Source organism: Terrapene carolina, unplaced genomic scaffold (genome assembly GCF_002925995.2).
Source record: "Terrapene carolina triunguis isolate 2854851 unplaced genomic scaffold, T_m_triunguis-2.0 Scaffold89, whole genome shotgun sequence".
NCBI lineage: Eukaryota > Metazoa > Chordata > Testudines > Emydidae > Terrapene > Terrapene triunguis.
Window position 1 is genome coordinate 30,057,582 of NW_020664440.1, and position 23,659 is coordinate 30,081,240.

At 48.0% G+C, this 23,659-nt stretch overlaps 1 protein-coding gene across 1 annotated transcript; it reads left to right on the plus strand.

Moving 5' to 3' along the window:
- The first annotated feature begins 3,396 nt into the window (after nucleotides 1-3,396).
- On the plus strand, nucleotides 3,397-22,881 carry LOC112102314 (solute carrier family 22 member 6-A-like). The gene is made up of 10 exons (XM_024193534.1): nucleotides 3,397-3,798; nucleotides 6,726-6,829; nucleotides 7,690-7,844; nucleotides 11,267-11,435; nucleotides 12,017-12,140; nucleotides 16,332-16,447; nucleotides 16,719-16,933; nucleotides 17,819-17,927; nucleotides 20,899-21,102; nucleotides 22,794-22,881. The coding sequence occupies exons 1-10, from the start codon at nucleotides 3,397-3,399 to the stop codon at nucleotides 22,879-22,881; spliced, it is 1,686 nt and encodes a 561-aa protein (XP_024049302.1).
- Nucleotides 22,882-23,659: the final 778 nt, after the last annotated feature.

Sequence of the window (23,659 nt, forward strand, 5' to 3'; positions counted from 1 at the left end):
GGGGGGGGGGGGGGTGTTACGGCGGGGCGGCGCTTTTTTTTGCTGCTTGGGGCGGCAAAAAAGTTAGAGCCGGCCCTGCACAGAGGGTAGCAAAAGCTCATAAGTTGCATAGGAAGTTAAGTCCCGTTTTCAGATGTGACTCAAACACTTAGGACCCTGAGTCCCTGTGACTTCCATAGAGACTTGAGCTCTTGAGTGCCTAATTCCCTTTTGAAAATGAGACTAAATGATTTAAGTCACTTGAAATGCTGAGTGGAGCAACTCCGAGATACCTTTAAAACTCTGGGCCTTAGTACCCCAATTTCTCCATCTGGAAAAGAGGGCTAATAAACCTTCCTTTGTCTATTTACATTGTGAGATCTTCAGACCAAGGGCTGTCTCTTACCAAGTGTGCCCGGCACAATGGGACCCTGATCTCAGTTAGGGTCTGTGTAGCACCCAGCATGGCAGGGCCTGCATCTCAGACAGGGCCGGCTTTAGCAAGTGCGGGGCCGATTCGTACTCACCCGGCGGCGCTCCAGGTCTGCGGCGGCACTTCGGCAGCGGGTCCTTCACTCGCTCCGGGTCTTCGGCGGCACTCAAGGACCCGCCGCTGAAATGCCACCGAAGACCCGGAGCGAGTGAAGGACCCGTCGCCGAAATGCCGCCGAAGACCCGAAGCGCTGCCGGGTGAGTAAAAATTTAAAAGGCGCTGGTGCAGGCCCTCTTAGGCGCGGGGCCCGATTCCGGGGAATCGGGCAAATCGGCCTAAAGCCGGCCCTGATCTCAGATAGTATCAGCTGGTTTCTGGCAGCATCTGGCATAACAAGGCCTTGATCTTGGTCAGGGTCTGTGCAGCACACGGCCAATGAGGCCCTGATCTCGGTCAAAGTCTAGCACAATGGAGCGCGATATCTGTCAGGTCTGTGCAGTGGCCAGCACCTGCAAGGGCCCCACTCTTGGTCAGGGTCCACGAAGTGCCTGGCACAATGTGGTCTTTAGGCAGTGCTGTATTACAAATCATAATTACACAAGGAGATGGTAAGAGTAAGACAATCATGCTTAGGAAAAAACACTGCATTCACCGCACACCAACTCCCTGGCAATTACTCCAATGGCTCAGGGTGAATTTTGTCCCAGATACCAACATCTCTTGTGGACAACTGACTACATCAAAGGATATCTACTTGCTGGACTGGCTTTTACACTCTCCTGATGTTGTTACCCAGACTATTACTATTACTCTTAAGTACTGTGTGTATTATAGTAGTACCTAGAAGACACAACCAAGATCAGGATTGCAACATTATTTATTATTTGTATTTATTTCTATTGTGGTAGGGCTGAGGAGCACCAGCAACAGACCAGGAGCCCATTGTGTTATGCACTAGACCAGTGGTTTTCAAACTGCGGGTCGTGACCCAGTACTGGGTTGCGGAATGTAAGGCACTGGGTTGTGGCGGCTCTGGTCAGCACTGCCGACTGGGCCATTAAAAGTCCCGTAGGTGGTACAGCCCGGCTAAGGCTGGCTAGTCCCTATCTGTTCTGACACCGTGCTGCGCCTTGGAAGCGGCCAGCAGCAGGTCCGGCTCCTAGGCAGGGGGGCCACGGGGCTCCGCGCGCTGCCCCCGCCCCAAGCACCGGCTCCACACTCCCATTGGCTGGTTCCCAGCCAATGGGAGCTGGAGGGGGTGCCTGCGGGCAAGAGGCATGCGGAGCTGCTTGCACGCCTCCGCCTAGGAGCCGGACCTGCTGCTGGCCGCTTCCGGGGCACAGCGCGGTCCACGGTGCCAGGACAGGCAGGAAGCCTGCCTTAGCATCCCCGCTGTGCCGCTGACCAGGAGCCACATGAGGTAAGCCCGCACCCCAACCCCGTGCCCCAATCCCCTGCCCCAGCCCTGAGCCCCCTCCACCCACTTCCTGCACCCCAAACCCCTCATCCCTGGCCCCACCCCAGAGCCTGCACCCCCAGCCCAGAGCCCTGACCCCCTCCCGCATCCTGAACCCCTCATTCCCAGCCCCACCCCACAGCCCTCACCCCTGCACCCAAACCTTCTGCCCCAGCCCTGAGCCCCTCCCACACCCCAAACCCTCGTCCCCAGCTCTGTTGGGTCGCAGGCATCAACAATTTTCTTCAACTGGGTCGCCAGAAAAAAAGTTTTAAAACCATTGCATTAGACAAACACAGAACAAAGAGATGGTTCCTGCTCCAAAGAGCTTCCAATCTAAGAGCAGACAAACAATGAGGCAGCCCCGTCCCAGTTTAAACAGATAATGAAAAGAAGTGAATTGCCCAGCAGCAGAACCAGGGATAGAAGCCAGGTCTGCTTTCCCTAAGCCAGCGCTCCAGGCACTTCCTTAACCTTTTCCCCCAGCCATTCTCGTTGTCCTCCCCTCTCTCCCATGGATTTATGCACTGTTTCTGCCCTGTCTTTATCCAGCAATTTGTCTCCACATGGACCCCAGCTCTCCTCCATCACCAGCCAGCTTCGATGAAGTGCATATGGAGTTAGAGCCTCAGCTGACATAAACCTATTGTCTTCAGTGGGGCCATGTTGATTTACTCCAGCTCAGGATTTGGTCCCATGAGTCATCTTTTCAGCACCCAGCACAATGGGGGCCCTGATCTTGGTCGGGGTCTGTGCAGTGCCTGGCAGAATGGGCCCCCCGTCTCAGTTGGGGTCTGTGCAGTGACTGATACAATGGAACAATAGTCTGAGTTGGAGCCTCTAACTGTAATGCCAATAATAATCAACCAGTGCAAAGCAGGCTTGGTGCCCTTGTGTACTGGAGGCCTAATACCTTCCAAACACTGCCCTTTGTCCCACATTTACTGAATCAGTAGATTTTGTCTCCCTTTCCCTTCAAGCTAATCCTTCAAACCCAGAGTAGAACCTTAACCCAAGTAAGATGATTATGGCTTACATAACCCACACAAGCACCCATTTAACCCAATCAGTTTCCTAAGGCTAAATATATTACTCCCTCCCCCCACCCCCATTACCACCACTACACATGCACAGTTTCCAGCATCCCAAAACGAAACAGTCCAACTGAGGTGATCCAAGTTCACACCACAGGTTGCTCAGATCTTCTTCCAACAGACTGGGATCCCCGCTGAGACCCCAGATCTTGGGGTGGATGCCAGATTGATAGCGGTTTCAACGTTGTAGGCAAGAATTTAGTGGGGTTGTGATAAAGGGAACTTTTTTCTGAGACAATGAGACTAAACTTTCCCATGCAGCCGTCCAAGTTTTGCTTTTCTCCTGTAGGAAGCGGCTGGCTATAGCTGTCGTGCTTTGACAGATCTCTAAAGAGAGCTGGAACTTTTGTAGGAGGTACCCTTTCCAAATGCAGCTCTGTTTGTGAAACTCATTTAAGTCCTCAGGAGGCGAGTTAACGGTGGATCTGTTCGTCATGAGTTTTGCCGAACTCCTAGACAGCATTGGCGGCATGGGCCGCTTTCAAATCATCCATGTCGCTTTGCTTGTTATCCCTGTTTTAATGACAGCCTCTCATAACCTCCTGCAGAATTTTTCTGCTGCTGTCCCAGGACACCACTGCCAGATCCATGTCACTGCCAACAACACGGGTGGTACAAACGTGACTCAAAGGCTGAGCACCAAAGATCTCTTGAGGATCTCCATCCCCATGGATGGGGACTGGGAGCCGGAGAAGTGTCGCCGGTTCATCACCACCCAGTGGCAGCTCCTAAATCCCAATGCCACCGTCGCGAACAAGACAGAGATGGAAACAGAGCCATGCACGGATGGGTGGACCTACGACAAGAGCATCTTCACCAACACCATCATTATGGAGGTAAGGAAGGGCCTAAAGCACTCACCATGCTCAGAGAAACCCTGCATTGCTTGGGTGTTATTGATCAATATTTACATCTGATTGCACAGGAGCAGGAGGAAGTGTGGTCCAGCCAGTGAACTGTGACTTGGGTTCAATTCCTGTCTCTGAACCATTCCTACTCTGTCACCTTAGGCAAATTACGGGATTTGCCCAACTGGATCAGACCCAAGGCCCATTCAGCCCAGTCTCCTGTCTTGAACAATGGCCAGCACCAGATGCTTCAGAGACAGGTGTAAGAACCCTGCAGTAACCCCATGTAAAATAACCTGTCCCATACATAGGTCTCATCCTGATCTTTAGTAGTTGGAAATCGACTCAAGCCCTGAAGTACCAGGTTTAATATCCCTCCCAGAAGCCTTGTTGTTGTTGTTGTTGTTATGATTACTCTGGATGTTTTTGATATCCATATAAATGTCTAATCCCTCTTTCAATCTTGTTAACTTCTTCCCCTCAATGACTTCATGTGGCAGTGAGTTCCACAGGCTAATCCCACATCATGTGAAAAAGTGTATTTCCTCTCATCGGTTTTGAACTCATCTTTTAATTTCATTGAACATCCCCTTGTTATGAGACAGGAAGAACAGATGCTCCTGATCTGCTGCCTCTCTCCCACCTATTATTTTATAGACTTTTATCCTGTCCCCTCTAATTCATCTCCTTTGCAAGGAGTCCTTTCAATCTCTCTCCACAAGAGAGTTTCTCAAGCTCTTGGTCATTCTTGTTGTCCTTTTAGTTCTCCAATATCCTTTGTGAGATGGGGTGAGTAGGTCTGCACCCAGCAATCTCTTCATCTCTCTGTCCCTCACGTTCCCATATCGGTAAAACATGGATAATTCTTCCTTTCTCCCACCTGCGTCTGTTTGGAATGTAAACCCTTAAGGGTGGAGGCTATCTTTTACTGTGTTTGCATGTTGCTGGAGCTTCTACCTGCTGCTAGAACAGAAAATAATAATGTTCTATATGACGAGTCACTGTAGATCTCCATGCCTTCTGCTCCTATTATTTACTGACAATTTGTCCTGGGAAGGAACATTCAGATTGTCAAAGGGGATTCTGGTAACTGTTTGCCAGATGGTAAGAAATGGCTGTAACTGGGTATAATAAAACTCAGCCCTTCCCATGATTCAAAGAGCTTTACAAACTTGCATCCATTGCTGTGAGCTAAGTGTGTAGTAGTACCATTAACTCCATTTTACAGATGGGGAAACTGAGGCACGGGGTGGTGACATGACTTGCCCAAGGTCACAATTGTGTCAACCATAGAGCTGGCTACAGAACCCAGGAGTCCTAGGCTTTCAGTCCTACTCCTGTAACCCCTAGAATCACACAAGCTGTCATAGAACCCAGGAATCCCAGTCCTAGTGTTCCAAGCACTAGAACATTCTCCTTCCAAGTGCCAGGAGCAGAACCCAGGAAACCTGATGCTCAGTCTCTGTTTAACCACTAGACCCCACTCTCCTCCCACAGCTGTGGATAGAACCCAGCAATCCTGCTTCCCAGCCCCCCCGCTCTATCCTACTAGACCCCACTCCTCCACAAGAGCGCAGACTAAAACCCAGGAGTCCTTATGCCCAGTCCCTGTTTTAACCAATACACGTAATTCCACAGCTTGGAATTATGACCCTCGATGCTCTGCTCTAACTACTAGGCCACACCATGCAGCTGCATAATAGTAAATACCCAATACTGAGATGGTCATTTATTTAAATATCCACCAGTCGTTAGATCACTCACACATGTGACCTCATACAAGCTGCGAGCCACCCCGTTAACAAATCCACTGACACAGCAAAGTACTGTTTGCTTGTTTAACTAATGCTGAGCTGCAGGACTGCACACAGAGAAAGTTCCCTGCCCTTGACAATTCTCAGATTGTTGGTTAAATATTTACTTGCAATTTTTTAAAAAATATAAATACAAAGCAGGGATTAATTTTATTTTAAATGTAACCTTATTTACCAAATGCAATGGCCAAATCCCGATGCCAATAAAATCATTATTGTTATTAAAATATCTGTAGTGCCTCAAGACCCCAGCTAAGATCAGGGCCCCTATTGTGCCAGGTACTGCACAGACCCTGACTGAGATGGAGGCCCCCATTGTGCCAGGCACTGCACAGACACAGTGAGAGAAACAGTCCCTACCCTGAAGAGCCAACAATCTAAACAGACAGTGGGTGGGAGGGGAAACAACTTACCCAAGATCACACAGCAGGTCAGTAGGAGAGCCTACACCAGAACCCAGCTCTCCTGAGTCCCAGGCCAGCCCATTATCACTAGGCCACCTTTCCTCTGCTTCAAGGGTTTCTGGTGCTCAAAGTTATCGGTGGGGCTGCAGGAACAGAGGCAGCAGCCCTCGTGACCTCTTGCTCTATGCCTCCTCCTTTTGCTACCTGCAGCCTGAGACATTCCACCTCCCACTGGCAGCAAGCAGTACTGCACCCTGAAGTCCATCAACTGCCTAATACTGTCATTATAGAACTGCTGGGGATAATTCCCCTTAACCCAGGGGTTCTCAAACTGCGGGTTGGGACCCCTAAGGGGGTTGCGAGGTTATTATATGGGGGGTCGTGAGCTGTCAGCCTCCACCCTAAACCCCACTTGGCCTCCAGCATTTATAATAGTGTTAAATATAAAAAAGTGTTTTTAATTTATAAGGGGAGGTGGTCGTACTCAGAGGCTTGCTGTGTGAAAGGGGTCATCAGTGCAAAAGTTTGAGAACCACTGCCTTAGTCCCTAGTGACCAGCCACCCCAGCTCTCCATTATACCTTTGTTTGCTAAGTTAAATACTCCCCCCATCCATAACATCGGCTGTTTCCTCCTTGTGTGGGTATGAGCGGCTTGTTATGACAATGTCTTGACCCCCTTTCCTCCCCCGCCTGCAGTGGGACCTGGTGTGTAACCTGCGGACGCTCGGACAGATGGCTCAGTCAATTTACATGGCTGGGGTGCTGGTGGGAGCGCTTGTGTTTGGAAGCTTAGCGGACAGGTGGGTCTTTGAAAGGCTCTTCCTTCTCCCCACTCTGAGAGCAGCTGCAGGGGCACAGAAAGCAGCAGCCATGAGGTGAATGCTGGGGCTAGGGGCAAAAGTCCTGGCAGTGAACTGAATATTTAAATTTTGACTTCAGAGATGAGGTTTACCCATGGGGTAGAATAATCCCAGAGTCTAATAGCCTAGTGTGTCCAGATGCAAAGCTGGTGTAAATCAGCATCACTCCCCTGGAGTCAGTGGGGCCAGATTCCTAGCTGGTGTAAATCGGCTCATTGGTGCCAACAAGCATTTTTCTATTGTATTCAATGAGCATTGGATGAGGCCCATTCATACCAGGTGAGGATCTGACCCACGGCCTGGCAGTTGCTACATTTTCCTTTGCTTATGTTCATCCTCTTCCTTCTAGTTGCATTCCCTCTCCCTACATGATCGTGTGCCCATTGAAGTCACAGGCACAACTCCCATTGATTTCAATGCTGCAGTAGCCCTTAGAAAGCAACTCCACTCAGTGCTTGCGGTTTACCCTTTCCCCTACACTTGAGATGGTGATCCACATCCCCTTGTAGTCATTGCTTAGCCGCATTTAACTCATTTATAGCCTTGCCTTGTGGGTCAGTCCCTCCAGAGCCCTGGTCATTTGTGCTTGCTCTCCTCTGAGCACCTAGAACACACAGAGATTAGATTAGATAAAATAGATAATCTGTATCCTCGTGCCCAGGACTGAAGGCAGATTGCCAGGTGTGGTCACATCAGTGCTGTCCCCACCTATCCACAGGGCTCTGTGGCTCTGCATATACAGGATTCTATCAGTCACCAGACCCCCAGCACAGCTATTAACATGCCTTCCTGTGCCACAGGTTCGGGCGGAAGGCTCTCCTGAGCTGGTCTTACCTGCAGATGGCTGTCTCGGGCACCTGCACCGCCTTCTCGCCCAATTTCACCGCATACTGCATCTTCCGCTTCCTGGTCGGGATGGCCCTTTCTGGGATCATCCTCAACTGTATGTCACTGGGTAAGGGACCTTCTTCCACTGCTCCTTGTTTTTAGCCTGGGAAAATTCGCCCTGGTTATAATTACCTGCATTACGGTTGCTCCTAGGAGACCCCAACACAATGTGCACATTATTTCTGGTATTACAGTAGCACCTAGAAGCTCCATTCTGGTGTGTGCATAATTAGTAGTATTACAGTAGCACCTTAATGACCCAGTATAGTGTGCATATTAGTAATATTACAGGAGCACCTACAGGCCCTTACGAAGATCAGGGCCACATTACATTGGATAGGTTATTAGTACAGGTTATTAGGTTATTAGTAGTATTACAATAGCACCCAGAGGCACTAAGTAAAATCAGGGGCTCATTACAGTGTGTGCAGTATTAACATTACAGTAGCATCTAGCAGCCCTGAGATCTGGTCCCCATTGTGCGAGGCACTGGATATCTACCTCCTCTGTGTCTGCTGCACAGAGGCTATAACTCTGCTCCGGCCACAGAGCCCTGCTTAATGGACAGCCACCATCTTAGTGACTTGGGGCTGGGAATTGACCCAGAGAACCTCCAAGCTAATGAGTTCTTTAGCTCAGCCTATAGAGACCCATGCACGCAGCTCTGGGTTACATGTGCACATAGTGAGACTGTCCCGGCCCCAGAGAGCTTATAATAGTCAAAGGAAGAATTATTGTCCCCATTTTATAGACGGAGGCTCAGAGGGGTTTGATTTTCCCACCATCACACAGGGATCCTGTGCTAGAGCCAGGAACCGAACCAAGCTCACTTGAGTCCCCCTGAGAGGCCAACCTACCTCTCAAGCCCCAGCAGCCCTCATTAACTGGGAGAGCTGTGGAGCTGCTGTCCTACTTTTCATGACCCAGCCCAGCCAGAAGGCAAGACACACGTCCCTGGTATGCAGTGTGAGTGATCTAACAATCCCCCACTTTTCTTTTAGCACCTGAGCTATCAATGGCAATGCAGATTAGGGGCTGGTATTTTTATCACTGTTTTCTCTATACCCGCTCAGAACAGATCACATTATAATTGTGTATCCTAGGACCCCGGTTATTATTATTCATATTGCAGTAGCACCTAGGAGCCCCACTCATGGACCAGCACCCCATTGTGCTAGGCGCTGCACAAACACAGAACAAAAAGATGGTTCCTAAGTAACCTACTTTTTTTCTTTTGGGATTCTCAATGTTCTTGTTTTCCAGGCAAATATCTGATTCCTCTTTTGAATGTTGCTAAGGTCTCAGCCTCAAGGTGAACTTATGACAGTGAGTTACACGGGCTAATGGTGCATTGTTATACAGGACTCCCAGCATTGCTTTGCAGCCACCCCTGCCCTCAAATGCCTGGTTTTCATTTTTGGATGCTGTTTTCCTTCTCTTGTTGGTTTTGATCTGGCCCCAGCATACAAATATTTATCCCTGCGTTTGCATGCATCACTTCTGCTTATATTCAGCCCGAGCCAGGAGGGTGTCTCAGAGGGAGCCCGGCATCAGCGGCGGCTCCAGGCACCAGCGCTCCAAGCGCGTGCCTGGGGCAGCAAGCTGCGGGGGGCGCCCTGCCGGTCCCTGCGAGGGCGGCAGTCAGGCAGCCTTCGATGGCATGCCTGCAGGAGGTCCACCGGTCCCGCGGATTCGGCGGCAATTCAGCAGCGGGTACGCTGAATCCGCGGGACCGGCAGACCTCCCGCAGGCAAGCCGCCAAAGGCAGCCTGCCTGCCATGCTTGGGGTAGCAAAAAAGCTAGAGCCGCCCCTGCCCGGCACTGTAGCATCACTGGATTACAATAATAATACTTTGCAATTAAGGACATGTTAAAAAAAAGTTTGTTTTGGAATTGTGGGTGAGGGTTTGAGTCGGTTCTTTCTAATATTAACGGTGCTAAAACAGTAATTGTTATGGTAGCACCTAGAAGTTCTGACTGAAATTGGGGCCCCCATTGTGCCAGGCACTAAACAGACCCCAAGATCAGGGCCCCCATTGTGCTGGATGCTGACAGCCCCTGATTGAGATTGGGGCCTGCATTGTGCCTGGTGCTGCACAGACCCCAGTCAAGATCAGGACATCCATTGTGCTGGACCTGGTCCATTCACATAGTGAGCAACAATTCCTGTCTTGAAGAGTTTATGGTTTAAAATACACAAAGGGTGGGAAAGTGGAGTAGGAGACAAAGCGTGGTGTACTAGACCACTGCCTACTGTGCTGACCAGCACAGTCTCATTGTTTCTTGGTGTCCCCACCCCATCTGTCTTTCTGCATCCAACTGTTGTCTCTTGTCTTATATTTTAAATCATCTCTTTGTTGTGGGTGTATACAGCGCCTAGCACAATGGGGTTCTGGTGCATGATTCCTAAGGCTATGTCTATACTGGCAATTGAACGACAAAACTTTTGTCTTTCAGAGGCGCTAACCCCCCCGCCCCCCAAAAGACAAGTTTTGCTGCAACAAGCATCAGTGTGAACAGCGCGTTGTTGGCAGGAGCACTCTCCTGACGACAGCGCAAATGCCGCTCTTTGGGGATAGAAGTTTTTTTTAATCGGCAAGAGAGCCAACAAACAGCGGCTACACTACACGACTTTTAGCAGCACGGCTATGGCAACACAGCCATGTCGCTAAACACTGTGTAGTGTAGACATAACCTAAGTGCTACTAAAATACAAATAAGGAATAGAGGAAACAGAAAGTGTCTTGCCCAAGTTCATGGAGAAATTCCGTGGCAGATCCAGGAATGGAACACCAGTGCCTTGAATACCAGTCTAGTACCTTAACCACTGGCCACCACTGCCTCACATTCATAGCTCAGCATCATTTTTAACCCTGAAGGACAGCAAAGCCCCTCACAGATTAGGTGGCACCACTGAGATCTGGATCCAAGCCCACGGAAACATTCCCACATGCCTCCAAAACCTGTTCGCTTGTGCAGCGTATTAACTAGAACTGTAGGAATAATTGATAGTTTGGTTCAGTGGCTGAACCAAAAATATTTTTTTACATTGTTTCAAGTTGACACAAAATAGAAATTTTTCTGTTTTTCTCACCGAAATGAAAAACAAAAATTCATTTTGGATCAAATGAAATGCTGTGTTCAACTAAAAACAAATCTTTTTGGGAGGTGGGAGCTTTTTGGTTTTTCATTTTGTGCATTTCTGGATTTTTATTACACATGTTGAGGCTTTTTTTAAATAAATCTAGCTAAATTTCTAAACAAAACCTTGTTTCAAAACAAAGAGTTGAAACAAAACATTTTGACTTTTTCAGAAGAAAAAATATTTTTGGTGGGGCGGAGTGCAAAGCTATTTGCTGAACTCAAACCGAATTTGCAAATAGTTTTGGTCAACCTGAACCTGCATTTTTCAGTAAATAAACTGTGTGTCCAAAACATTTCGCCCAGCTCTAGTATTAACCCCTCTAGCGTGGGTGCCTTCCTTTCCAGTTGTTGAGTGGGTGCCAACCAATGTACGGACCATAGCCGGCACAGTGGTGGGATACTGCGCTACCATTGGGCAGATTATTCTTGCAGGCTTGGCATATGCCCTCCCGGACTGGCGCTGGTTACAATTCACCGCATCAATGCCCTTCTTCATCTTCTTTCTCTACTCCTGGTAAGTGCATTGTTGATAGGTTCACAGGGCTAGATTCTGATCTCACTCTTAGACACAGGGCTCAAGCGTGGGGGCTGCAGGAAGCATACATGGTCTAATACTCATTGGGCTGAGCTGAAACAAACCCTGCGTCTCAGTCTGTATTCCCATCTGATTTAGCTGTGATCTGTTACACAGCTTAGTAACCCCATTGTTTGCAGCTGTCTTTACTACCTAAAGGAGCTTGATGGTCCTGAAAGAATGTGCTTGGCACACCCATTGGCTTTACCAAGGTCTGTGACTGTCTTTGGATCCAAGGCAGTCATTTGTACCTGTCACTGCAGAAAATGCATATGTTCAAGGGCTAGTACTGTAGAGCTGGGAGCTGTAGGTCCTACTATAATGGAAATAACAACAACTTGGTGGAGCTCCTGTATGTTTGCAGCAGTGTAACTTCTTCTCAGAATCTGCCCCACAAACTCTTAGTTCTACCCACGACTGAATGTCCCTAATTCCCATGAGCCACAAATTCCTACAAAGAGACCCCAACTGGAAAGAAGGAAGCATTCCATTGTTTCTTGGCATTGCTGCTCATTTTGCAGGTGGTTTGCAGAGTCCGCTCGCTGGCTGGTTCTATCAGGAAAACCGGACCGAGCAGTGCAGGTGCTTAAGAAAGTTGCTCAGATAAATAGAAAAAAAGAAGAAGGAGACAAGCTTGATACTGAGGTAAAGAGATGAATGGAATTGTTGCACCATCAAAAGAAACCATAGATAACCATATCTTATGTGCAATAAGGATGGAACCCCAGAGGACTGAAGTGATGTGTAGGCTTTCAGCTGGCCCTCAGAACTGCATGATGCACTAGGGTCAGAAGTGCCCAGGATGCACCACCTCATCTCTCCAAGATGGTGCATCATGGGAGATATAGTCCAACCAGGGAGCCTGGCCTGTAGAGGAGAATGGGAGCATGAGACACCTGAATTACAACTCCCATGAGGCACCATGGCAGCATTCCCAAACAGAAATATTTCCATTTCTAGTCTCTTTCAGTATTTGAATTTTCACTGAAAATTTGAAATTTTGCATGGGAAAAAACTCCCACATTTTCTGTCCAGATTTATTCATGCATCATTGCATGATACTCATGCATTTAGCAGTAGAATTGGTCAGGAATTTTCCAACTAAACTTATTTTTATTAAAAAGTCAACACATTTCTCATTTTGAAAAGTTTTTGGAAAAAAGTTTCAAAATTCTCATTTCAAACATTTTTTAAAAGAAAAATTCAGTATTTTCAGTTTCAACATTTTTGCTAATTATAGTTTAAAAATTTAAATAGAAAAAATGTCAAAATTGAAATAAAACATTTTGAAAATGTCAAAATAATGTTTCAGTTGATTCAAACTCAAATTTTTTTCATACTGTCAATTTGTGCAAATTTTTTAGGCTGTCTTCTCTCGCTGATTTGGGATCAGAAAAATTTGAGATCTCCAAAATTTTCCTGGGATCGGAAAACTGTTTCCCACCCAGCTCTTTGGCAGCATTCTCATGCATGCCATTGGCTCAGGTCAAATCTTACCTAGTAGAGAGAGAGAGAGAGAGAGAGAGAGAGAGTGAACAAGACAATCTCCCTTGAAATTTGTCCCAAGAGAATATGCATGAGTCTGGGATCCAGAAGTCCATGGGGATAAACGTCACCCTGGCATTTAAACAACATGCATAAAATTTCATTGTGGAGCTGCACAACACTTGATGGCTATGCACAGATTATATTAAGGTGAAATTCATCCCTGAGTTAGCACAAGTTCTGTGCAGCACTTAAATCCCATCTAAACTATGTTTTTAAGGACTTAAATGGAACAACTGGTACATAAGTTTTGTGCTGCACAGGAATTAATTTCACCTTGGGAGGAGTGTTGGAATACACTGTGGGCCAGATGATGTTTTTGTTTACCCTGCTGTAAATCCAGAGTCAAAGGAGTTATTCCAAATTTACACTGGTGCAACTGAGAGCAGAATACACCCCTCAAACTTTGTCATCCAATCCATTTAGGCTTTGGCAGCCAGGTCCTCAGCTAGTGTAAATCAGCATAGTTAATGTATCTATGTCGATTTATATCAGCTGAGAAGCTGGTCCGTGGACTCATAGATTTTAGACCATTAGACCATTAGTTTGACCTCCTGCATAACACAGGCCATAGAATTTCACCCAGTTACTACTGTATTGAGCCCAGTAACTTGTGTTTGACTAAAGCATCTTCCAGGAAGGCAGGCAGTCTTGATGACATCAAGAGATAGGGAATGAGCCACTTCTCTTGGGAGTTTGTTTCAATGGATTGGTTAGTCACCTTCCATGTTAAAAATTTGTGCTTTATTGCTCATTTGAATTTGTCTGGCTTCAGCTTCCAGCCACTGGTTCTTGGTCTGCCTTTCACTTTCTTGAAAGTCCTTTAATACTTGATATTTTCTTCCCAGGATTATACACTGTAATCAAGTCACCTCTTGATCTTCCTGCTGATAAGCTAAACAGATTGAGCTCCTTCAGTCGCTCACTCTAAGGCATTCTTTCCAGCCCTCAAATCATCATTCATAGATTTTAAGGCCAAAACAAGGGACCACCAGATCATCTGGCATGCCATATATTTCAGGCCACAGAATTTCATTAAGTTACTTCTGTATTGAGCCCAATAACCCCTCTAGCCATATCCAAATACAAGCTCTCAAGGTCATCTGAATAACCACACTTACTGATCTGGGATATTTGCTGACATTAATTTAATATATGGATGATATAAATCTAGCATGCTTCCAATGATGCTTAAATTCTGGCCCTAGTCCAGTGATCAAAATCAGACTACAAATTTGTTCGCCTTTTGTGCCTGATTTCTGATTTCTAATTCGTTCCAAAGTACAAGAGTCTGTTGTTTTTCCAACCTGAAAATCATTGTCATTAATATGCCCGGTAAAGTCCCATGATTCTGACATGCAGAAAGAAGCAGTTTCATTTGCAAAAGTAAACCTATTAAGATGTGCAGAAAGATAAGACTGTGAGGTCTTAGCTCTAATAAGAATTCTGATGCTCACGCCAATGGACTGAACTAAGATTAATAATTCCTGCCCTTTCATGAGCTCAGCTGCTTGTTTTTCAAAGATAAACAAGGACACAAATACCTTTGGGTACAAACTATGCTACTTGTATTTCACAATAGATTGCAGTGTCTTTCAATACTAACCGTTCTATTATGTTAAGACAATGGCTTATGAGGTGGGGGGCTGAGCAGGGGGCACTCTCTCCTTGGAATCCATGGTAGCCCTGATGCCCTAGTGCCATGCTAGGGAACACTGTGTTACAAGGAGTAAGATGGGGGGGCCCAGCAGGAGGCGCTGTCCCCTCACAGTCAGTGCTGACCCCAGTGACCCACCATGATTCACTGGAGGTGGAAATATGTGGTCAGTTAAGGTCCCTGGGCCCTTTTCCAAATGGGGTTAGTTACCCCAGGGATAAAGCTGCCCTCACTTCAGGGACATCTAGGCTAGAGCACAAGAGAGAATTTCAGTTTTAACACTTCGGACCAAATTTCTCAGGACTAATGCCCCAGGAAAACCCACCGAAGTCAAATTATCTTCATCTTCTGTCCTAAGGTTGAGTAGCATTATTATGAGCTGTTAAACAGCTTCTGCTTTCCAACCCAGAGCATTTCAGTGGTGGATGAAGTGATCCAATCTATCTGCATACAGACCCCTCTATCTGTATCTATCTATGTTCATATGTAACTGGATGAACATATTTTTAAAAATCAGGAAAGTCTGTGTTCTGCTTTTCTCTTAAGTCTGCGTTAGGATCACGTCAGTGTTGTGCCAGCTCCTGTAGCCAAGCGATAGCTCTCGGATGGTCACTAGAGGGGGATGCAGGATTGGTTGTAAGTTTTCTTCTGTGCTGAGCTTACCCACATTCCTGGTCTGCTTTTGGGCAGGTCTTCACTACGGGGGGGGGGTCGATTTAAGATACGCAAATTCAGCTACGCGAATAGTGTAGCTGAATTCGACGTATCGCAGCCGACTTACCCCGCTGTAAGGACGGCGGCAAAATCGACCTCCGCAGCTTCCCGTCGACGGCGCTTACTCCCACCTCCGCAGGTGGAGTAAGAGCGTCGATTCGGGGATCGATTGTCGCGTCCCGACGAGACGCGATAATTCGATCCCCGAGAGGTCGATTTCTACCCGCCGATTCAGGCGGGTAGTGTAGACCTAGCCTCAGTTTCCTCTAAATGGAATGGTGCAAACATTTTAAAACAGCTCCTGGGCCTTGGGGAGTGATCGTCACAGGAATTGCTTGACTGGATTAGACCAGTGATCTGTGTAACCCAGTATCCTGTCTCTGATAGTAGCTAGCATGGAGTCCCATTCCAGGCTCTGGGAGAAGAGCAGGGTCTAGCAGTTAGAGCTGGAGGAGGCTGGGAATCAGGATTCCTGGGTTCCATTCCCAACTTTGGGAGGGAAGCGACGCCTACTGGTTAGAGCTAGGAACTGGGATTCAGGACTTCTGGGTTCTCATCCTATCTCAAACGCTGGCAGACTATTCTTTATCCTGTCCGTTATTTTGTAGCCCTTTATCAGGTCCCCTCTTGCTGTGGTAAACATTCCCAATCCTTTCAGTCTCATGGGAGTCTCTCCAGAGCTCTAATCATTCGCATCGCGCATCTTTGCCTCCCTTCACCGCATATTTCTGCTATACCCTATGGGCCAGATCCTCAGCTTCATTGTCAATTGACTTCAATAGCGCAACAGCTGGTTTATACCAGCTGAGGATCTGGCCTCATTTTCTCCAGTGAAGCATATCAAATGTGCTGAGCACAATGAGGAGGGTGCAGCAGGATAATACATCAGAATTATTTTTCCTACTGTCTCTTCTCCCTAGGTCTTGAAATCCAACATGCAGAAGGAAATGGCCTTGGCACAATCTTCCTACACGTTGTACAGTTTGGTCCGCACACCCAACGTACGCAGGATATCCTGCTGCATATCTAGTGTCTGGTAGGTGTGCTCTATCCTTTCTTTCTAACCCCGAGGCCCCAGTGCAGCACTAGGGGGTGCTGTGCTGCCGGGAGAGGAGTGGGGAGGTCAGTGGGGGGCACCCTCTCCTCAGAGTCAGTGCAGACCCCAATGCCGACCATGATTCATTGGAGGTAAAAACATGTGGCCAGTCAAGATCCCCCTGTCCCTTTTCCCATCGGAGTTAGTTACACCAGGGATAAATCTGGCTGCACTGTATATTTACATCCCCCCCTCCAATGACCATTCACAGGTTTGCCACCAGTTTTGCCTTCTATGGCTTGGCCATGGACCTGCAGCACTTCGGCTTCAACATTTATCTCATCCAGGTGGCTTTTGGCTCCATTGACATCCCGGCCAAGCTGGGCGCTGCCATCGGGATGAGCTTCATCGGCCGGCGCTTCACCCAGGCAGCTTCCGTCATCCTGGCAGGGCTGGCGATCCTGGCCAACATATTTGTGCCACGAGGTGGGCATTCAGGGTGCAGCAGCCAGGGGAGGGAAGGGGCTGAATTAAGATTACCTGGGACCCTAGTCATACCATGACATGGGACAGTCTACTCCCAAGATGATCTCCCCCTGGCCACAGTCCTCAGAGCCCAAATCCACCCTTATGGCCATACCACCAGGGGCCTCCCCTGACCCAATACCCCGCCCCAGGGGCCTCCCCTGACTCATGGTCCCACCCCCACAATCCAACCTCACACCATGGCCCTGCATCTTTGGCTGAACCCCACCCCCACAGCCAAAGTCCTCTCCACAGCCTTACCCCCATAGCCAAAACTGACCCCTTGGCCTTACCTCCCCACAACTATGCCTCCCCTCCACAACGCACCACTGCATGACCCGACCTCGACCCCCACAGCCCAACCCTGACCTATGGCCCCACATCCACTTGAAGTGGCAGAGGGAGTGATACCCTCGGGAGCTGAACAGGAGTATCATGGGAGATGTTGTCCAATCAGGGAGTCAGGCCCACAAAGGAGAATGGGGACAAGAGGCAACTGAACTACACTCCCATGTGGCACTACAATAGCATCAAAATATTTCAACTTTCGGGTGTTCATTTTTCAAATGATATTGTCTGCGGGAGGCAGACACACTCTGTGAAAACTTTGTTTGGTTGAAAACCCCAATTTTCCATCAAAAAAACAGTTTTGATGGAAAATTTCTGACCATCCCTAATGTAGACATCTCTTTTATAGATCATAGTGTTACTCTGGCTGTATCTCGGATACATATTGTAGGCACTGAGTGACCAGTCTTGGCCAGGACTGTTTCAGCAACTGATCCCCACTCGTGACTGCTACCAGCACTGACCATTAACTCTCATCTTTTCATGTCCCCCCACAAGAGCTGAAGGCCTTACGTACATCCCTGGCAGTGCTTGGAAAAGGATGCTTAGCCTCTTCCTTTAACTGTTTGTATCTCTACACCGGCGAGCTGTACCCAACAGTCATCAGGTACCTACTGCAGCAACTCATCTATTTCTGCGTTAGATGAAAATCTACCCAATGCGTTACTCAAGTCAGGGGGTCAGAGCTCGGAACCACAGGGCTCCTCAGGCACGGCTGGAACCAGAGCTCCGAATTTTCATTCCAAAGGAAGTTCCAACATTTCAAAATTTCTTGTGAGATGAAAATTCTAAAAAATTTCATTTCAGAAATATCTGAACAACCTTATTGAAACCCAGGTTATTGGGTTCAACACGGGTAACTGGATGAAATTTAACAACTCATGTTATACCGGAGGTCAGACTAGAAGAGCTACTGGTCCCTTCGGACCTTAAACTCTATGAAACATTTCAATAAGGACTTATCAAAACAGTAACTGATTTATCATTTCAACTATTATATCACATTATATTATACAAACCATTGAATCATAGAAATGTAGAGCTGGAAGGGACCTCAAGAGGTCATCTAGTCTATCCCTCCATGCTGAGGCAGGATTAAGTATACCTACACCACCCCTGACAGATATTTGTCTAACTTGGGGTAGGCAACCTATGGCACCCGTGCCAAAGGCAGCAAGCGAGCTGATTTTCAGAGGCACTCAAACTGCCTGGGTCCTGGCCACCGGTCCGGGGGGCTCTGCATTTTAATTTAATTTTAAATGAAGCTTCTTAAATATTTTAAAAACCTTATTTACTTTACATACAACAATAGTTTAGTTATATATTATAGACTTATAGAAAGAGACCTTCTAAAAATGTTAAAATTATTACTGGCATGCGAAACCTTAAATTAGAGTGAATAAATGAAGACTCGGCACACCACTTCTGAAAGGTTGCCGACCCCTAGTCTAACTGTTCTTAAAAAAACATGAAGAATGAGAATTCCACAACTTCCCTTGGTAACCTGTTCCTATCCTTAGAGTTTGAAAGTTTTTTCCTAAAAGCCAACCTGAATCTCCCATGCTGCAAACTAAACTGATTCCTTCTTGTCCTAACCTTGGTGGACATGGAGAACAATTGATCATCCTCTTTATAATAACTATTTACATATTTGAAGACTGATGTGTTTTCCCCGCTCCCCTGCCTCCAGTCTTCTCTAGACTAAACATGCCCAGTTCTATCCACCTTTCCTCATAGGTCAGGTTTTCTAAACCGCTGATCATTTTTGTAGGTCTCCTCTGGACTCTCTCCAAGACACAGGACTCCAGCTGAGGCATCACCAGTGCCGAATAGAGTGGAACAATTGCCTCCTGTTTCTTACATACAACAGTCCTGTTAATACATCCCAGAATCACAGTGGCCTTTTTCACACCATGTCACTGTTGATGCATATTCAACGTGTGATCCACTATAATCCTCAGATCGTTTTCAGCAATACGACCACCTAGCCAGCTATTCATCATTTTGTATTTCTGCTTTTGATTTTTCCTTCTTACATGCAGTTGTCACAGATCACCTGGCCCTTTAAGGGTAATTGAGCTCAGCCACACCTGCGCCAGATTAGCTAGCCCCCGCCTTAGCTGGTCCTGGTCAGATGTTGGAAGGACTCTGATGAAGGCCCTGAACAAGGGTCTGAAGGAGATTGTGAAAGGTTCCAGGGAAGGAGTCCGGGCTGTGTCCCACAGCCAAAGACAGAGAACGAAGGGTAACCCAGAAAGGATTGGGAACTGAGTCTGATGGGTGGGCTGAAGGGGAGCCCAAGTGGGGACAAAGAACTTTTTATTGTGTTTGAACTTTTGTTACCTCAAGGGACGATTGAACCCTGAGTGAGCCAGCCAGAGGGCTGAGCCATGTGAACCCCCAGGAAAGACAGGAAAGCCAGAGGAGGAGGAAACTGAGGCAGAGAGTGCTTGCAGCACCACACTCAAGCAGCATGGGGTGCTACAAAGCAGGCATGTCCCATGACACTAGTACTTTGTACTTGTCCTTATTGAATTTCATCTTATTGATTAATATAATAATCAAAATGATAAATCAGTTATCATTTCAGTAAGTTCCTATTGAACCATTTTGCTAAACTCCGTTCAATATTTCTGAGCCCTGCACTTTCCGTATATCTGATTAGGTAAAGAACGCACCTTGGGGGGAGGAGGTTTCTTTCCTTCCATTGACCGGGGGAGGGAAATAGGTGAGCCGATCGACCTTCACCCTCCCCCACCCCCAATGTAAGGCTTCTCCTGTTCCCATCCTTGGGCTCCCAAGGCCCCATCAGGGCAAAAAGAAAAACAACAAATCCCTTTGACCTCACTGAAATGAAATGTTTCAATCATTTTTCACTGAAAATTTTGACGAAATCATTATGTTCCCATGAAAAATTTCATTTTTGTTGAATCAGCATTTTCTGACAGAAAACTGTTCCAGTGGAAAATTTTCCCTCAGTTCTATTCTTAGGCCTAAAGTAACATTTTCTGAATGACCTAAGTCCCATTTTCAAAACTTTCTCCCTGTTAAAAATGTGCACCTTGTTTCAAGTTTGAATTGGTCTAGCTCCAACTCCGAGCCCTTGGATCTCTCATTTGCCCTTTTTCTGATGCCTCAAAGGATGCATCTCTACTAGGAGATAACTTCTCCCCACCTAGGCATTTAGAGACTATAATCCTATTGTACAGCATCAGCCTTCCTGTCACAGTGAGTCCTGACCTCAGTTTGGGGATAGCCTCAAAGATTAAAGTCAACCCAAATCGTTTAGTTTTGATCCCTTCCCACCCCCTGACAGAATTTTTTTTTTTTAATTGGCAAAAATATGACCTTTTTCCCACAGAAAATTTCGCTTTTGCAGAAATAGCATTTCCTGTTGAAGGGAAATTCCTAACTAGCTGTAGAAATAAGGAAAGCCGGTTCTGATCAAAGGCCATTTCTGAGCAGACCAAGGGGAGAAAAAAGTCCATGGGCAGATTGAATCTGCTCTTTTCCAGAATCAGTCCAATATTATCATGATTTTATGATCTCTTTTTTAAAGGTGTTTTTCTACATTGCAGACAGACCGGCATGGGGCTTGGAAGCACCATGGCTCGCGTGGGCGGCATAGTAGCTCCGGTGGTAAGGGTGACGGGGGAATATTTCCCATACTTCCCACCAATTATATATGGGACAGCTCCTATAATCTCAGGCATCGCTGCTATATTCCTGCCAGAGACCCTCAATGTGCCATTGCCTGACACCATAGAAGAAGTGGAGAGAGGGTTAGTCCATTTTCACTTCATTTTGATTGTGTCCTCTCCTACAGTAGTTAGTCTGAGCCGTCTCTCTCTCTCGTATAAATGGGAAGAAACTGCCTTGGATTCAATATAACTACACTATAGTAAGAGAAGAACTGCCACCTCCCACCTTAACAGCAGCACGGGCTAGTGCTGGACTGAGAGTCAGGAGACTGGGTTTCACTCCCGTCACTCTGTGCTTCTGTTTCCCCTCCCACTCTTTGTCTATTCTTCCTTTTTAGATCATAAGATCTTTAGAGCAGGGAGTGTCTCCTATTACATGTCTGTCCAGCACCTGACCCAATGGAGGCCTGGTCTCAGTTAGGGTGGGTAAATAAGCCAGAGCTCAACTGGAGTCAACACATCCATATCCCCAGCTGGTGTAAATTGGCTGTAGTGCCACTGAAGTGAATGAGGCCGGATTCCCAGGTGGTGTAAATAGGTGTTGCTCAGTTGGAGTCAATGGACCAGATCCCCAGCTGGTGAAAATCAGACAAAGCTCCATTGAAGTCACTAGTGCCAGGTTTACAATGGCTCCAGTGGCTCCATGGAGCCGGGCCCATGCTCAGAAGGGACCCTGGCCTGTTCCACTTGCACTGTGCCCGGAGACCCTGCTGGCTCCCCCCGCCCACCACTTGCTCCTCTCAGCCTTCCCGCCGGCTGGCCGAGGACTCCTCTCCGCCCCCTGGCCCCACCCCCTGCTCCTCTCAGCCCCCTGGCCAGACCCCAGTGCACCTCCGGCTCTGGGCAGTCTCTGCTTCCTACCATCTGTGAGGCCCCACCTGTCTCCCTAGAGCTGAGTCGCCTGGGACTGGTGCAGAAGCCTGGCCAGCCTCAGCCGGGTGTGCTGGGGAGACAGTGCGGAGGGCTTGGCTGGGCCCCTCCAGGCAAGAGCGTCTTGAGGGACCCCGGCTGGGGCAGGTCCTGGCCTGGCTGACTGCGCCACTTTCGAGGGGCCGGAGCAATTCCCGGCCCTAGGACCAGCCCTGGCTGCGCTGCTGGCTCAGCCCGGCAGACACAGTCACCTTCCAGCAGGGCCAGTGAGTGCGGCCGGGAGGCAGGGCTTGGGGGAGTGGGTCTGTGGGGAGTATGGGGGGGTGCTAGGCTGTGAGGGGGCGGGGAGGATCTGTGTGTGTCGGGGCACTAGTGGGGGTTCTGTGGGGGGTGCTGGACAATTGTGGTGGGGCTATGGGCAGGGTGGTGTTGTGCAAGGCACTGTGCATTTGTGGGTGGGTCTGGGGGGGGCGCTGGGCATAGTGGGTCCATGGGGCCTCTGGCCATAGGGAGTCAGGGGTGTTGGGCGGGGGGGGCTGTGTGGTGTGGCATGGGCCCACCCCTGAAGGGAAGGGGCATGCTGGCAACACAGGGCCGGGCAGGCCACTGTGCGTCTGGCAACTGCCGGTTTGTAAATAGTGCCCTCGCATTGGGTGGAGCAGGGCCGCTCCTGTCATGCCATGCCATGCCCCATTGCTCTGGCTGGCGCCTCGCTCTGGGGACTGACCTCCCCGCGCCATGCTCCATTGCCTCCATGGGGCCCCACAGATATGTTTGGCACCAGGCCCACAAAAGGTTAATCCGGCCCTGTGGCCTTAGGCCAATTCAAAACAGCTGAGGATCTGGCTCAATATTTATTTGTCTCTCTCTCTCTCTCTCTCTCTCTCTTTTTTTTTTTAAAGGGAAAGGGCCAGAGACCTAAAGAATGACGAGCAAAAGGAGAAGATTCTTCTGCAGACAATGGGGCCGGCAATGCTGCAGGAAGCCTGATGGTGTGATGCAAGAGGGGGCCCCTTGGGTTAGGTAGTCCTCTGCTCAAAGTGTCACCCATGTTGCTGTACACGGCAGTACACTCACAGGGCCTGGCTCTGTGCAGTGCTGCAGAGCAGAGAGAGGTTGCAGGGGAGTCATAACAAATAAATGGCAGATTCCTCAATCTTTGAAGTATCTCTCACACACACACATGCGTGTGTGCGCACAGTCGGATACTCGCACTCATATATACACGTACACTGACTCGTGTGCATATTCACACTTACACTCATGCATACACCCAGTCCCATTCACACCCTCACACAAACGCTCACACATACATACTCATTCACTCAGGCAGACGTTCTCACACACTCCCGTTCACACACACTCGCAACAAACATACAGGTTGGCACTGTTAGAAGGCTCCCTCCCTTTCCACCACAGCTGATTAACACTCGACCTCCTGCCATCTGACAATAAGTTGGTTCCCAACCCAAATCTCATCAACAGCTGTGTTTTATGGAAAACTCACCCTATAAATCTAATGGCTGTGGATGGAATGTGTTTCATTCAGCTCCCATTGTAGAGAGGCCCATGGCCATTTTTCACATACCTGAATACCGGAGCCCTTGGGTCAGAGTAAATGTTTAAACAACTTCAATTACCATCACGTCTGTTTCCATGGGGCGTAAACAGAACACTCATGCTGCCTAATAAATGCCGACTCCTGTTAAGGAGGTGGTCTGAGATGACCCATTCATCTCCTGCCCACTGTATCACCACCTTTCCAATG

What these genes read in the sequence shown, in the direction of transcription:
- LOC112102314 (XM_024193534.1), top strand. Translation starts at nt 3,397, where the DNA reads ATGAGTTTTGCCGAACTCCTAGACAGCATTGGCGGCATGGGCCGCTTT. An exon ending in CCAACACCATCATTATGGAG is followed by an intron (nt 3,799 to 6,725) that starts GTAAGGAAGGGC and finishes CCCCGCCTGCAG; the next exon opens with TGGGACCTGGTGTGTAACCT. An exon ending in TTTGGAAGCTTAGCGGACAG is followed by an intron (nt 6,830 to 7,689) that starts GTGGGTCTTTGA and finishes CCTGTGCCACAG; the next exon opens with GTTCGGGCGGAAGGCTCTCC.